General features: G+C 50.7%; 3 protein-coding genes across 6 annotated transcripts; 1 reads left to right on the forward strand and 2 right to left on the reverse strand.

Moving 5' to 3' along the window:
* Positions 1–586: 586 nt before the first annotated feature.
* Positions 587–1,017, forward strand: LOC111070691. Its single transcript, XM_022361454.2, has 2 exons — positions 587–693; positions 763–1,017. The coding sequence occupies exons 1-2, from the start codon at positions 687–689 to the stop codon at positions 969–971; spliced, it is 216 nt and encodes a 71-aa protein (XP_022217146.1). The 5' UTR covers positions 587–686; the 3' UTR covers positions 972–1,017.
* Positions 1,018–1,062: 45 nt separating this feature from the next.
* On the reverse strand, positions 1,063–11,490 carry LOC111070457 (mitogen-activated protein kinase kinase kinase 4). 4 transcript variants are annotated; one of them, XM_022361212.2, is made up of 9 exons: positions 8,482–8,605; positions 7,721–8,029; positions 7,115–7,315; positions 5,509–6,305; positions 5,164–5,437; positions 4,845–5,093; positions 2,058–4,788; positions 1,436–1,615; positions 1,063–1,357 (listed from the first exon to the last, which is right to left on the reverse strand). In XM_022361212.2, exons 2-9 carry the CDS (start codon positions 7,732–7,734, stop codon positions 1,277–1,279), a joined length of 4,527 nt encoding a protein of 1,508 aa, XP_022216904.2. In that variant the 5' UTR covers positions 7,735–8,029; positions 8,482–8,605; the 3' UTR covers positions 1,063–1,276. The 4 variants fall into 4 exon arrangements, with proteins under 4 accessions (XP_022216904.2, XP_022216734.2, XP_041447602.1 ...); XM_022361042.2 differs by lacking the exons at positions 7,721–8,029; positions 8,482–8,605 and adding an exon at positions 10,941–11,489; XM_041591668.1 differs by having other exon boundaries at positions 7,721–8,605.
* A 306-nt stretch (positions 11,491–11,796) lies between these two features.
* Positions 11,797–13,740, reverse strand: LOC111070619 (CDP-diacylglycerol--glycerol-3-phosphate 3-phosphatidyltransferase, mitochondrial). Its single transcript, XM_022361333.2, has 2 exons — positions 12,451–13,740; positions 11,797–12,398 (listed from the first exon to the last, which is right to left on the reverse strand). Exons 1-2 carry the CDS (start codon positions 13,513–13,515, stop codon positions 11,979–11,981), a joined length of 1,485 nt encoding a protein of 494 aa, XP_022217025.2. The 5' UTR covers positions 13,516–13,740; the 3' UTR covers positions 11,797–11,978.
* Between the last annotated feature and the right edge of the window lie 210 nt (positions 13,741–13,950).

A 13,950-nucleotide genomic window follows, 5' to 3' on the forward strand; every position in this document is an offset into this window, starting at 1 on the left:
CTATTGTATGTTTGTCTATTGTTTCAACTCTAAACTGTTAACTGGAATATCGCTACATATATCAACGAGTTCAAATATGTATTCTATCTATCTATCTATCTATCTACATGTGAGAGTAGCTATTCCGTCTATCCGAACTATGTTACGTTACTGTTTGTCGTTAAGTTTGACTTGATCTTGATTCGATCGATGTATTCTATGCAAAAATAATCACCAAAAATGGAAAAAAAAAACAAAGATAAATAAATAAAATGCATTACCAATCAAACGCATTCGTTATTCCTGACCTACAATTGGCACTGATCCGACACTATACATACATATATATTTAAAACAATATGTGAACCAAGTGTGCGTCATGTGCACACCACATGTAGATGTACATACCCGTACATACATATATGTAAATGTATGGGTGGATATATTTATTTCCAAGAACAGATATCCGCCTTCAGCGATTATCTTCTTTTAGGAAAAATATATTTATTATTTATTGGGTGAAACTACGGCGACGTTGGCCATTGGTATTTCCATATCCAAGTATCCGAGTTTTGATAAGCCCAATGCCACAATGCCACAGAGATTAGCTTTGAAATTTAATTAATAAGTCATCAGCGCTTTATTTTTCGGCCATAAAAGCCACTCGAAGGCGGGGCCAGGCCAACAGTCTTTGTCACGCCATCGCCATGAAATGTAAGTACGAGAATATATCGTGATTAAATAGGATTTAGCATCCAATATCCAATTGTAAATCCTTTGCAGTCCTGTATCTGCTGCTGAGCATTTGCCTCTTCCTGCTGTGCACCCCCTGGACTACGGCCGAGACCGTACCCACCATTGCTCCGCCGAATCCAACTCCTCCAAATGGAGCTCCCGTAGAGGCCGGTTCAACGACTGGCTTTCCCGGACCACAAACCGCAGCACCAACAAAGCCTACTCCTACCGTAACCACCATATATCCAATTTATTAATGCAGTATCTGATGATATTTGAATTAAAAATTGAATTGCAAGCTTAGTCGCTTAGTTTTGGCTTAGATTAAAATAATTGGGATACGGCATATTTTGGCTTTTCACTAAATTGGCATATTTATTGTCCAACATACAACTAGGCGCAGCCATTAAGTTAATCGACACTCACATAAATTAAAACACTACACAAAGTGCACACCCGTTTACATATGCCTCACACTGTACAGTGTACATACATATGTAGGGGTAGGCCAAGTTATAGATTTCCGTTCTATAATCGTACTGTAAGAAGCACGGGGCCACGATTAGCTGGTTGCCACGTTGCGACGAAAGGAGCCACGCACCTGCATCTGCAGCTGCTCGCTGCTGCACTCGTCCCGGCCATACTGTGTGGTGGGTAGAACAGAACAGAACGAACAAATTAATTAATTTCATTTAGATTCATGTTTTGTGGCACTACCAACCTTGCAGAAATTGTGCTCCAGCAGCTCCATGGCCGTCAGACGCTGCTTGGGATCGTGCTGCAGGCAATGATCGACAAAGTCGTGTCCCTCCTGCGATAGGCTCTCCGGCGCCTTGGGCTTCTCGCCCATGCCCACTTTGAACATGATTTGGAAATTGGAATCAAATTGTGCCCACGGACGCTAAACGAATATTAAATGACCAACAGACAAAAAATATAGATAATTATTAATGTATCAAATATATGGAAAATGTATATGGAAAGCAAAAAGAAGTTTATTCTTTTTGGCTATTTTTCGCTTCTAATGGATCTACTTATTTGATCGGTTCTATATCCATTTAGCTACGAGTTCTAGAATTTAACTGAACCTATCTGTCCAGTTTTATGAGACATATAGAAATATTCCCTCAACTATTAATAATAATATACATATTTGTACAAAAATTGGAATAGGAAATTATTTCTGCTCTACATTTAACCTGTTGGCGACCATCACAGTATCTGAATGGAGACGAGCATACCATACATGGGTTACGAAACATTGTGAAATGAGCAATAAATAAACCCTCTGCTCTGCTCTGCTTATCTACATACAAGTGGAATACCACAGTGGAAACGCTTACCTTGCCCGAGGCCATCTCCACAACAACACAGCCCACGGACCAGATATCGGCGGCACGGCCATGGCTATCGCTGTTCGTCTTGGTAAACACCTCTGGGGCCATGTAGGCCTGCGTGCCGACGTAGCCCTGCAGTTCGCCGGGAACGGTGGTGTGTGCCTGGATCTTGACGGCGGAACCGAAGTCGCCCAGCTTGAGACTGTTGCTGCCATCGACAAGGAAGATGTTTGCCGTCTTGATGTCGCGATGCACAATGCCGTGCTTGTGCAGCTCGGACACACCCGAGAGGAGCTGGGCGGTGAAGCGGCGTGCCAGAGCCTCGGGCAGACCGGCGGTCAGCTCCACCAGAGACTCCAGGGTGCCTTCGGAGCAGAGTTCCATGAAAATGAGCAGCTCCTCGCGATGCACCTCGATGCCGTAGTAGCGCACCAGATTTTTGTGCTTGATGCCCTCGAGGATCTTCAGCTCCTCGGCGACGTTCTTGAGGGCCCGCGTCTCGCCCGGCTGTATGGCGATCTCCTTCATGGCCATCAGCTCGCCCGTGTTGTTGTTGACCGCCGTGTAGACCTTGCCGAATCGGCCCTGGCCGATCTTGATGCCGCGATGCCAGCGGAAGTGGACGCTGCGCGCACGGATGTGCACCTTGTCGCACGAGTTTAGGGCCTTGACCTGGCCAATCAGTCGCCGCTCGCGCAGCTGCTCCTCCAGATCGAGGTCCAGTCGATTGACGGCATCGCGCACCCGTTCCTGCCGCAGCGCCAGCGGTGTGCTCTCAATGCTGCCCTTTCCCGAGGAGGCCGGCGTGGGCGGCGTCTGTGGCACCAGCAGGCGCAACTCCCCGTTGGGACTGCTCCGGCACGGGGTGTCCACATAGTCGCCGCTGTCCACGGAACTGTACGCGTTGGACGACTGCTGCAGCAAGTCCTCCTTCAGGCTGAACTGCGGATGCAGCAGTTTGTTGTATGGCGGCGACTGCAGGGGCGGCGTATTGGGGTTCAGCACAATGCCGGCCGACATGGGGGTGCGGGTGGGCGTCCGGGAACGTGAGGTGGCCGGCGATGAGGTCTTGCGGGTGCGTGGCGATGCCTTCTTGCGGGCCACCTTCTCCGGCTCCGAGGTGATGCCAATCACGTGCGAAATGCAGCGATCCATTTGCTGCTTCAGCTCCTCGAACTGATGCTCGGCCAGGTGCTGGGTGATCTGCGGATCGCAGGCAAGAATCAGGAACTCCAGACCCTGGGAGGCCCAGCGTGGGCGCATGCCACGGCCCCGTTCGCAACGCTCCATCACAAAATGCATCCACATCTTGGCGTAAGTAATGATGCCCAGTGCCAGGTCCACCGTGTGCGCTCCACTGTCCTTCTGGTCCATGATGCGCTGCTCGAACAGCCTGATCACATCCTTGTGGTACTCAAAGCCGAACTTGTAGCCCTGATGCAGTATCTCGCGGGTGCGCGACAGCACCGCCTGCCGGTCCTGCTCGTCCAGGTCGCGCATGTTGCTCAGACAGCAGCGTGTTTGGACGCCCTCGATAATCTCGGTGAGCTTGTTGCGCACATCGAGCACATCCTGCTGCAGCAGCTTGAAGGCCGCCTTCACGTCCGAACAGATGAAATCGTGCTGCTGATTGGCCACGTCGTCCTCGTAGTGCTCCCGATGAAAGTCCGTGGTCTCGACGTCGCGGCAGAAGGTCTTGGCAAAGAAGAGCACCTTAATGGATCGCTCCCGCTCGACGGTGAGCAGCGACTGTGTCTCCCGGCAGATGGTGAGCAGCTGCCACTTGAGCTCCTCGTTGTCATCGTTGTCGGCGGTGCCCTCGATCTTCTGGTCCAGCTCGACGGAGCGCTTCACCAGCCTCTCCGAGATGCTGCGCAACAGCTTGCTGATGATGCCGCAGAACTTCTGCGAGGCCAGGGTGTGCATGCCCGTGATCATGGGACTGATCAGCTTGGTGAACATCCACTCCTTCTCGAGCACCGACTTCTGGTTCGTCTCCGGCACGGCCACCAGCACCAGCTGATCGATGTAGTCGAGATACAGCTCAAAGGTCTTGCGCACCGTCGCATCGTACTGATTGAGGATCAACATGTAGCTGCCCAGCTCCGCCTCGTTCTCGACCAGAGCCGTCGTAATGTGCCGCTGGTAGCGCTCGCGATGCGTCAGAGCCAGGGTCAGGCCCTCGCGCAGCTCCTTCATGAGTTGCCCCAGGCTGAGCGGATTGGGCCGGACGGGCCGCGTCTCCAGGCGCATGCGCAGAAACTCGTGCATGAACTGCAGCGGAATGCCGCTCAGGAACACAAAGGTGGGAATGTATGAGGGTAGATTGATCGACTGCGCCTCCTCGCTCCAGTACCCGTATGTCCGCAGCTCGATCACCTGCTCGCGACTTATCTGCGGATCGAGGCGCGGCACATCCTCCTCAATCGCCTCCGCGTCCAGCTCAAAGTCAAAGTCCTCGGCGCCCGGCTTCTCCAGTGCAATGTGCGCCTTGTACAGCGCCACATTGTGCAGCTTGTGCAGGAATGCCAGCGACTTGGCCAGTCCCCGGCTCTTCAGCACATTCTCAATGAACTTTCGGTACAGGGCCGATGAGCCATCGCCACCGCTGACATCGTTGCTGCAGGTGCCCAGTGGCTCAACGCTGAAGATATTGATGTCGTGCATGGATCCCTTGCGCAATCCATGACCGTGCAGACACTCGCCGGACAACTGGCTGACCTCAGTCGACGTGGATCTGAAATGGATCGGATTGGGATCATGGGATATTTTGGCAAGCCGACTTCCACTTACTCGTTGCTGCTGGACGTCTCGCCGGGCACGTGGGCCGCGTCGTTCAGCATGAACTGAACCTTATGACTGGATGTGACGCTACCGTTGCGGCAGCCCTTGCGCGCAACTGGACAGCTGGGCGGCTTGGCCGAGTCCATCGAATTCACCGCCGAATCATCATTATCCACGCCCGAGGCGGACGAGTTGCCGCTGTCCGAGGCAGCGGGGCACGCAGTTTGCACGGGCCATGAAAACTTTTCGTCCTGCAGCCTACAAGGGACACAGGGGGTATGGGTATAGTTGCATGGATGCGCAGGGATCAACTCTGGCTGGAACTCACCTGGCCAAAATCATGCCCAAAATACTGAGCTTCAGTTTGTTCTGCTTGGTTATGTTGTACCACAGGCACATGGACTTGATGCGGCCCACAAAGCTCTGCGACTTGTATATGGGATGCAGGGCGCCCATGGCCTGCGACGAGGGATAGAGCGCTTCGGCGGCCTCCAGTCGTGTCAGCATGCCCTCCACTTCGCGCAGCGCCAGCTCCTGCTGTTCCATGCAGTCCTTGCAGTACAGCGACATGCATCCCTGGCACAGTTTGCTGGGCAATGGAGCTGCCAAAGCAGATACATACACATGAAGCAGCTGCTATATACTATCGCATAAAATATATTTCCACACTTACAGCTGGCATTGGAATTGCTCTCGGAATGGATGCCACTGTCGAGGCTTATCAGGCTCGGCTCACGGCGATACCGCGGCTGGAATTTGTAGCTGATGATTTGGGTGAGCAGATCAGAGACGCCCTGGCGGGACTCGAACAGGTACTTGTCCTGCTGCTCAACGGTGCGATCGGCCTGCCAGGCCTGCAGCTCCAGCCATATGAGATCCTTTAGCTCCGTCTGCCAGGTGTGCTCCTCCTGCGACGGCTTCGCATCCTGCCGGTCGACACTGCCCAGCTTGATCAGGTTGGCAAACGTCTCGTGGAAGTCCTTCCGCTTGCCCAGCCCAACCGTCTGCTGCTTCCCATGGCAGCCGCTCAGTAGACCTGCCGGCAGCTGGGCGGCAAAGGCCAGCGGCGGCGCCGACGAGCGGTAGCCAATGGGTCGCGAGGACACACAACGATACCGGTTGCAGCTCTCCACCACCTTGGAGGCAATGCGCAGCGGCAGTGGCGCCGGCATCGCCTCCGAGCTGAGCGGCATGATCTTGTCCAGCGACTCCAGCGGATGGACACTCTCATGGAAGCTGCTGCCCCGTGGCGGCGCCACGGCCGTTGTCGCCAGCGAGTTCTTCATCTCCCGCTCCGAGTCGCGCAGCAGCGACTGCAGCCGCTTGTCCGTCCGCTTGTTCTCCTCGTTCACGAACATCTCGTTGAGCAGGGCACAGTCCATGGTGTTGCGGCGCAGGACCCGCGATCGAGCCATCCGCGACATTCCCTTCTTGGGCGTGCCCCCCACGCTGGCAGGCAGATCTGGGGAACTGCGAGAATCAATCAGTAAGCGAGTTCCCATAATGATAATAATGAAGATGATCACATATTGTTAGTGAATTCACACACCCAGCTGAATCGAAAGTGCGGCATATGGCAGCATATGGAGGGTCCGATTATGGTGTCTGCTTTCGACACTAGAGTGCCCAGCCCAGCCCAGACCAATCCAATTCCGTGCACGCTTAGCCCGGACGCAAACCCTTATCGAGCCGCGAACTCTCATATCTGGGCGCATAATTTGTGGGCAGCCAAAGGGTATCTGTGTATCTGTCACTATGCAAAACCTGCACCTGTTCTCATGGGGCACCTGTTAGACGGTTGCCAATGACGTTAATTGGCTGCTGAAATTTCCCATAATAGAACAGACAACAGGGAGAACATTCGCCACGTACGATTGCGGAGTTTTGTGATGAAATACCAACGAAAAAATATGCAACATCGCTTGGGATTGGAATAACTACCAGCTGTAGATGTTACATGATTTCTTCGGGGGATTCTTCCCTGTTCCTAGTGAAAACAGAAAATCCGCTGAATGTAGCATCCCAAGTATGCTTAGGACAGTGGTGATCAGATGAGGATCACTGCCCCATCTCGAAGATTACAGCAGACAGAAACATCCAACTATACAGAACAAATAGCGGCTATGAATGCAAACAAAGTGTATTTGTCACAGCTCCTACAGATCGGACATATGTATGTACATATACACACACACATTCGCCATGAGGATGATGATATTGATGATATAATGGAATTGGGAATGGGAATGAAAGGCATTTGATTTGGGGCATTTACTTACGCCGCAACATTGGACACCTTCTGCTTGCGCTCCCAGTCTCGATTCTTGATCTTGAGCCGTGTGCGGGGTGGCGTTGTGCCGAATTCCGCATAGTGGGCGGCCAGCTCATCCTCGGGCGCCATGTCCTCCTCGAGGGCCCCAATGCGGGCATTGGACATTTGCAGTGGCCGCGTGGGCGTCTGTTTGACACGGTACTCCACTCTGCAAGATGTTAGGAGCAAAGGCAGAGATTTAGTGCTTGACTAACACGGACTATCTAAAGGCCAAGGGCTTGCTCTAATTGGCCGCTAATTGGGGGACCAGAAGCATATGTCGCACGCAGCCTAATCGCCGATGTGTACGATAAATCGAATGGACCACCCCATTGCCCCACTCCCATGCGCCATGCAAATGCGTTTATCTTATCGCACTGGCTGCAGACAGCCGCTTGTCACGCCCATGATTATGGTTTAATTTGAGGGCAGGTTTGATTTATTTCATCGGCTGGCAATTATGCCTCCGTCGCTGTAGTCGCTCCCCACACAGCACCAAATTCTTTCATCAGCCAATTTCATGATTTCAGTTTGAAAAATCACCAGAGAAAACCAAACTCTCAGTTTTACTTACTTTTTTCGACCCATTATTGCGCACAAAGTGGGCTCTACGGGCCTACAGTTTGAACAGCACAGAAATTGCTCTCAAACTCTTCGCGCGATCAGCGAATCGCAACGAAACGCGAGACCCGTCCGTCCGTCCGTCCGTCCAAATATGGTATTACTCTTTCGCGCAGAGCTTAAAAAGGGTGGTGAGGGGGTTGGGAGCAGGCTCCCCAGGCAGGCTATTACTTTTGAACAGAACTCTGTGCCCCGTAAAATTTATGTACATCTAATTGTACGGCTCGGCACACTGTACACGGTCTACACGGCCGACTGCCGACTGTGACAATGTGTAAAAAAGAAAAACAATAAAAAGCACAATCGAAAAGTAAATACAAATTACAGAGAGGCAGAGGGAGAGGGAGAGGCAATCCGAGAGAGAAGAACTTTAGACGCGAACGAACGATGACTGGACTTTGTTGGCGGGGGTGATTCCGAATCCGAATCTGAGTGCGATTTCTTTTACATAGTACTTATGCACTATCTTTAGTGGAGGCTCCACGACGTTATAGTTTTACTGTTTATCAGCGCGCCCTACAACAAAAGGCCATAGTTCACACGCCTCTTTGCTTTGATTTGCTTTGCTTTGCTTTGCTTCCTTTGCGCGCCGGCAACTGTTTGGGGGATTTCATAACGCAATGGAAATCCGTACCGTACCGATATTTGTCGTGCAAAGCGAAATGCTGCGCGGCGGCAGGCAGTCAATTTATTAGCACTTTAACAAGAATTTACCCCATCGAGTCGTCTGTCTCTCGTCGATATACCGATATATACTATATGGCATACGCTTCGGTGTCGAGTCTATGTGTATCGCGTGTACCCCCGACGATGGCGTCGCCTCTCGAACGACTGCTAGCTGAGTGCCGAGTGCAGAGTGCAAACGGCGGCAAACTAAAAGCGCGAGCGCCCATCCAATTGTTTATGGGTCCCATCTGCCCGAGAGAGTGCTGGAGAGAGTAGTTTAGTGGGTGGTTTGCCATGCCAATCGAGAGACAGCGAGTGGACGCATAAAGAGAGTCGAGCGTAAGAGAGATGCAGAGAGAGAGAGAGCGGTTGCCGATCAGCTTGCCATTCGTTTGTTTTGTGGTTTGTAATTGGCTTCGCGCCTGCTGGCGAATATTAAATATTAATTTATTGAATTTTATTATGTACGCGCTCGTTACTTAATTAGCTTTGTTTACCCACACACGCAGTGGGTGGTGTGTGTGATGGCTGGTGGGTGGTGTGGGCTCAATATAAACAATAGTGTTCTACAGCTGGAAATCGAAACCTGCCTGTCTGCCTGTGGCCTGCGTGCCACAAATCGAAGGGAAAATCAATTCCAATCGGTTAAATCAAGTGGCTGCGAGTCACAGGCATTCCCATTTCCCCCTGTTCATGTTCCGCTACGTCACGTGACCGACAGGGCGTATTCTTGATATGTAACACCCTTTGTTACACATACGCACTGTGAGCATCATTCATGAGGCATAGAAAAGTCGTCAGGAAGCGATCGCGATGAGTAATTGATCAGTTTGCCCCCGCAACGATCACGGTCGATCGTTGGCACTGGTAACCGGCATTGGGGCCCTTCCTGTAGTTTATTTTTAAAAAAGACGCCTCATGCAAAATATCAAATCAATTTTCACAGATATTTTAGGAGACTTATAAATCGAATTACTGTTGCCCATCGCTACCACAGCAGCGATCGATCGATCGATCAGCAAGGGTATCAAAAGCTTCGGCTGCCGATGGTAGCGCATATTTTGTTTTTGTTTTTGTTAATTTTCTTCTCAATTATATTAGATCCAATAAAACGATCACTAACACTCTCTGGCGTAAACAGAAGTTCACGGAACACACACAAAATATTCAAAAATCGAAATTTACGACACGTGTGCGTGTGTGTGTGGGGGGGGGGCATGCGGAAATGTTTTCTGTTATGTACACGCCAGTAGTTATGCTTATCAAAGCAACTGATCGTATCACCGGGCGGCATGCCAGCCGATTGCCCACAGAGAGAGAGAGAGAGAAAGAGAGACAGACATGAAAAGAAGTCTGCGAGTTGCAAGTTCAAGTACGAATGTGGCAAGAGCGTGGCTCACTCTTTGGAGTTTCGCCCAAGTGACCAACAACAGTTAGGAAAGACCTTCGGCCATTGGAATTCCATTCATTCCGGCAAGAGACAAGAGCTCCGGTAACGGTGGGTAACTTGAGAAGAAAGCGAATTTGATTTCAAAACAGAATTGCCCCGCGACGCTATAACGAAAGAGGTTAACAAAGCAGAATGTGCAAGCGCACGTATTAAACGCGTTTTAACTGGTCGTAGTGTCTCCCTCTCTCTCTCTCTCTCTCCCCCTCCCCGCACAACAACAAACTGGTATGCGAGGTGAAGAAGAACAAGACGGAGATAGAAGACGGCAGAGACGCAGCAGCAGAGGAATGGGACATCGAGCGAGCAGGTGCCAGCCGCCAGCCGAAAATCAAAATTTATGTTTGCCAAGATTTTCCCGCTAACTGCGTACAGACATGCGACATGCGAAAATGAATAGAACTTTTCCTGCGAATGCGAATGTCTCACCCTCAGCTGCTTGCCTTACCGGAAAAATCAAATCAAATTTAAACAAATTATGAATAAGCAGAAAGCAAAGAAAAAAATAAAAAGTAACCAGAGAATGCCATAGATATGCGTTCTATGTGTGTGTGTGTGTGTGCGTTGTCTTATCAGGCAAAAGCCGAAGGCGTTATCAGCAAATGTCTTGGCAGACTCAACTCCCACTCCCTGCGGCTGAAGTACCCCCCACCAAAAATGGTGGTTATGATAAATGTTCACCCATACACAGAACAGGCACAGGGAACAGCAGATCACGGGGCAGAAGAGTGTGTGGTGGTGCATAATTGTAATTGCTCCCACCGGCCAAGAACAACAAATAAAAAGACATATTCAATTTCCCGCGAACTGCACAGTTTTGGAATTTTTTGCTTTATGACTGTCTTGCAGAAAATTCGTATGGGTTCGTTGAGCGGCAGCAAAACACGTTGTTTACGTTTTAACAATTAAAAAACTTGTGAAATGCGCTTTAAACAGGGCAGAAAGAGAGAGAGAGAAGAGTGAGGCGACTAAAGACTAAAGTTGCTGCAGCGTAACATTTCTTGTTCGCTTGGAAAATCCCGAAAAATTCCACTACTCTACTACTTGGCCGGGCGCTCACCTTGCAACATCCTCATCCACGCTGTGCTCGCGTCGTAACCGCATTGGGGGCACCGGCGGTGGGCTGGTTGTGGTAGTGGTTTCTGCTCCATCTTCATCCTCATCCTGCGTTGCTGCTGCTGCTGCTGGGGCTTCTGTATTGTTTCTAGCCGGCGTCGTTTGCAGCTGCAGACTCTGGAGGGCGACGTAATCAATTGTGCGCACTCTTCGCCGATTGTTTGACATTTTTGCACTGTTTGTTGTTGCTGCTTTTGTTATTCTTGGAAATCTTCACACACATACATCTGTATAAACACATACACACACACAAGCACTGGTAGCACGCGCTGCTGCTGTTGCTGTTGTTTTTGCTGTTGCTGTGGCTAAAGCAGCCGGATGATAATCAGATTTATTTTAATTTAACTTTCACGGCAAACAAACACACAGATGCGGCTACGCATACGGGCGACACTCATAACGAAAACCAAATGGGTCTCAGCTTTGAAAGCGTTCAATTTGTTCCCGAACACGACCCGCAACCAGGTGACGCGTCTTACCTGTGCCCACAAAAATACAGTAATCAGTGAAGAGGCTTTGAAGCTCTGGCTCCAACACACACACACACTCCAATTCGAAACAGCTGTTTCCGCTACGGTGCTCAACACTATTCGGTTTGATATCGATGTGGCGCAAATATTTCTTTAAAATTCCACATTATTATTTAACAATAACTCGTAACATTCCTGGCTAAAAAGCATTATAGATGCTATAAAGCAGGGGTCGGCACGCACATGTATGCACATAATTTTAGTGCGTAGGAAAGTGCTCTCCATAATGCTAACCAACACTGTTGAAATTAATTGGGCGCAGTGAAATTGTTTCCTTTAAAAATTCACTTTATTGTTTAACAAATTCTAAACTGCGTACAAAACTAACCATTTACAGCAGTGTGAACCACACACACACACACACATGCATGCCCAAGGCAATAATTAAACACGATTTAAACACTATAGTAACTGGTACGATGGGGGACAATTGAACTAACAATTTGAATAGTCTAAAAAAAGTTCCTGAATATGCGTACAACGGCCTGCACCCAACGAGGCACGACCCGCTTAACAATCTCCCGCTCCGCCGTCTGAGACAGATCATAGAGGCGATCCGCCTCGGCCTGCAGCCGCTGGCTCAGCTCCGTGTTGGTCGTCACGAGGCACACCTGTGTCTCCAGGTCGCGATTTACCGACCGCTCTCCGAAATTTGATGAGCCGATGAGCGTTAGATTCGGCAGCCGCGCCTCGGGCAGGTAGTACCACAGGCCCTTGGCATGGTACGTCCAGCCGGTCTTCTGGTATTCGAAGAAATTGACGCGATGATTCTGCTTCCGACGCACCAGACTCTCGTAGAAGCTCTTCGCTATCAGGGTGTATGCAGCCGGAATTCCTCCGGCAGGCCCCTTGGCGCCCTGGAAGCCATTTGCCTGTGAATATCGATATATGTTATGAAGGAAACACCTCAAAAGTGCAGCTTACGTTCGGATGGGCCATGAGAATGCTGCACTGCGCCAGGCACTTGTGCGTGATGGTGTCCATGTATTCCTGCGTCAGGTTGAAGTAGCCGGTGGCGAGTTTGAGGCGGGAGCCGGCAATGCAGCTGGAGAGCAGACGCTTTGTCACCACACTGTCGTGATGAATGCCAATCTGGCCCATCTCGAACAGCGGGAACACCCAGGTGTCTGCCTGCGTGTTCAGATCCCTGACCTGACTCTGCCGCTGATAGGTCTCCTGCACAAAGTCCGATATCCGCTTGCTGGCCTGCTGAATGAACTGCTGCTTGGTGCCCTCGTAGGGCAAGATGCGCCAGTTGCGATGCAGCCCCTCTGTGGCGTCTGGGCTGACGGCCAGGCTAAACTCCTGCACCCGCTCAATGAACTGCGCATAAAAGTCCGCCAAGGGCTTATCCTCGATCAGGATGTAGCGGTCTTGTCGGTTGGTGAAATAGTCGTTCGAGAGGTTCGCCCCGGATATAATGACCGCATCGTCGAACAGGTAGACCTTCATGTGCTGCAGGCCCAGGAGCTCGTTCCAGCGCGGTGGCGCCAGTCGTTTCGTCATTCCCCGCAGATCTGGCGTGTGGTACAGCGACAGTTGTACCTGCTCCTTGAAGTCGCGGACCAGCGGCAGCAGCATGGTCTTGGAATTGAGATCGCCACGTGTACCGCGTGTGAAATCCAATAGCACGTTCAGGCGCAGCGACGACTGCGATTGGAGGCGGTGACGCAACGTCTGGACCATGGCATTCTCCAGCTGGCCCGTGCCCAGGTAGAGGCTGGCCAGCACGATGCGCTTCTTTGCCTTGGCAATGCGCTGTACCAACGTGTCGTAGAAGTGCTGGGGCTCGTGTATCACATGGATCTGGTCACCTCGCAGCGGGAAACAGGGAGCCAGATTGTGTAACCAGGAAAGACTTTCCAGGGCGGGGGATCCGGCAAAGCCATTGGTTAGCAGGTGTGGCGCCTGTTGCAGGCAGCCCAGGAAATCCGTTTGTGCGGCAGGACTCAGCTCCTGGCTGAACAATCGGCGGAGATATAGCATCATTTCAGCGCGCGTTTCTCTTGCGACGTCTTCGCGGACTGCTTACTGATAAAAGTTGCGCGGTAGCTACAAGGGCCCCTCAGACATTGTTCACTGTTGTTTGACTCCTGTTTTGGCCCCACTTCCATTCATCGAAGGGTGCTTTAATGCGGAAAAAACTGGCAATTTCACAATAATACTATATAAATATATCTCAGTTCTAAGTTTATCCAAATTACAAGTGTTGGAAAGTGTCCGTTCGACCAGCTGATTTCCATCCATCCATAAAATCTTCGATATCACAGAAATGCAACACTAGATATCATATCACACCCGTGATTTAAAAATATTTATTTTAGAGATGGTGAACTCCTCCAACTCAGGTTCGTTTATTTATCGCTTATCGCTGAGAAGGTTGAGAAGGTATATTTGGGTATATTTTTGAGGGTATATTAAAGT

The sequence above is a fragment of the Drosophila obscura genome, unplaced genomic scaffold (genome assembly GCF_018151105.1).
Source record: "Drosophila obscura isolate BZ-5 IFL unplaced genomic scaffold, ASM1815110v1 contig_150, whole genome shotgun sequence".
Lineage (NCBI taxonomy): Eukaryota > Metazoa > Arthropoda > Insecta > Diptera > Drosophilidae > Drosophila > Drosophila obscura.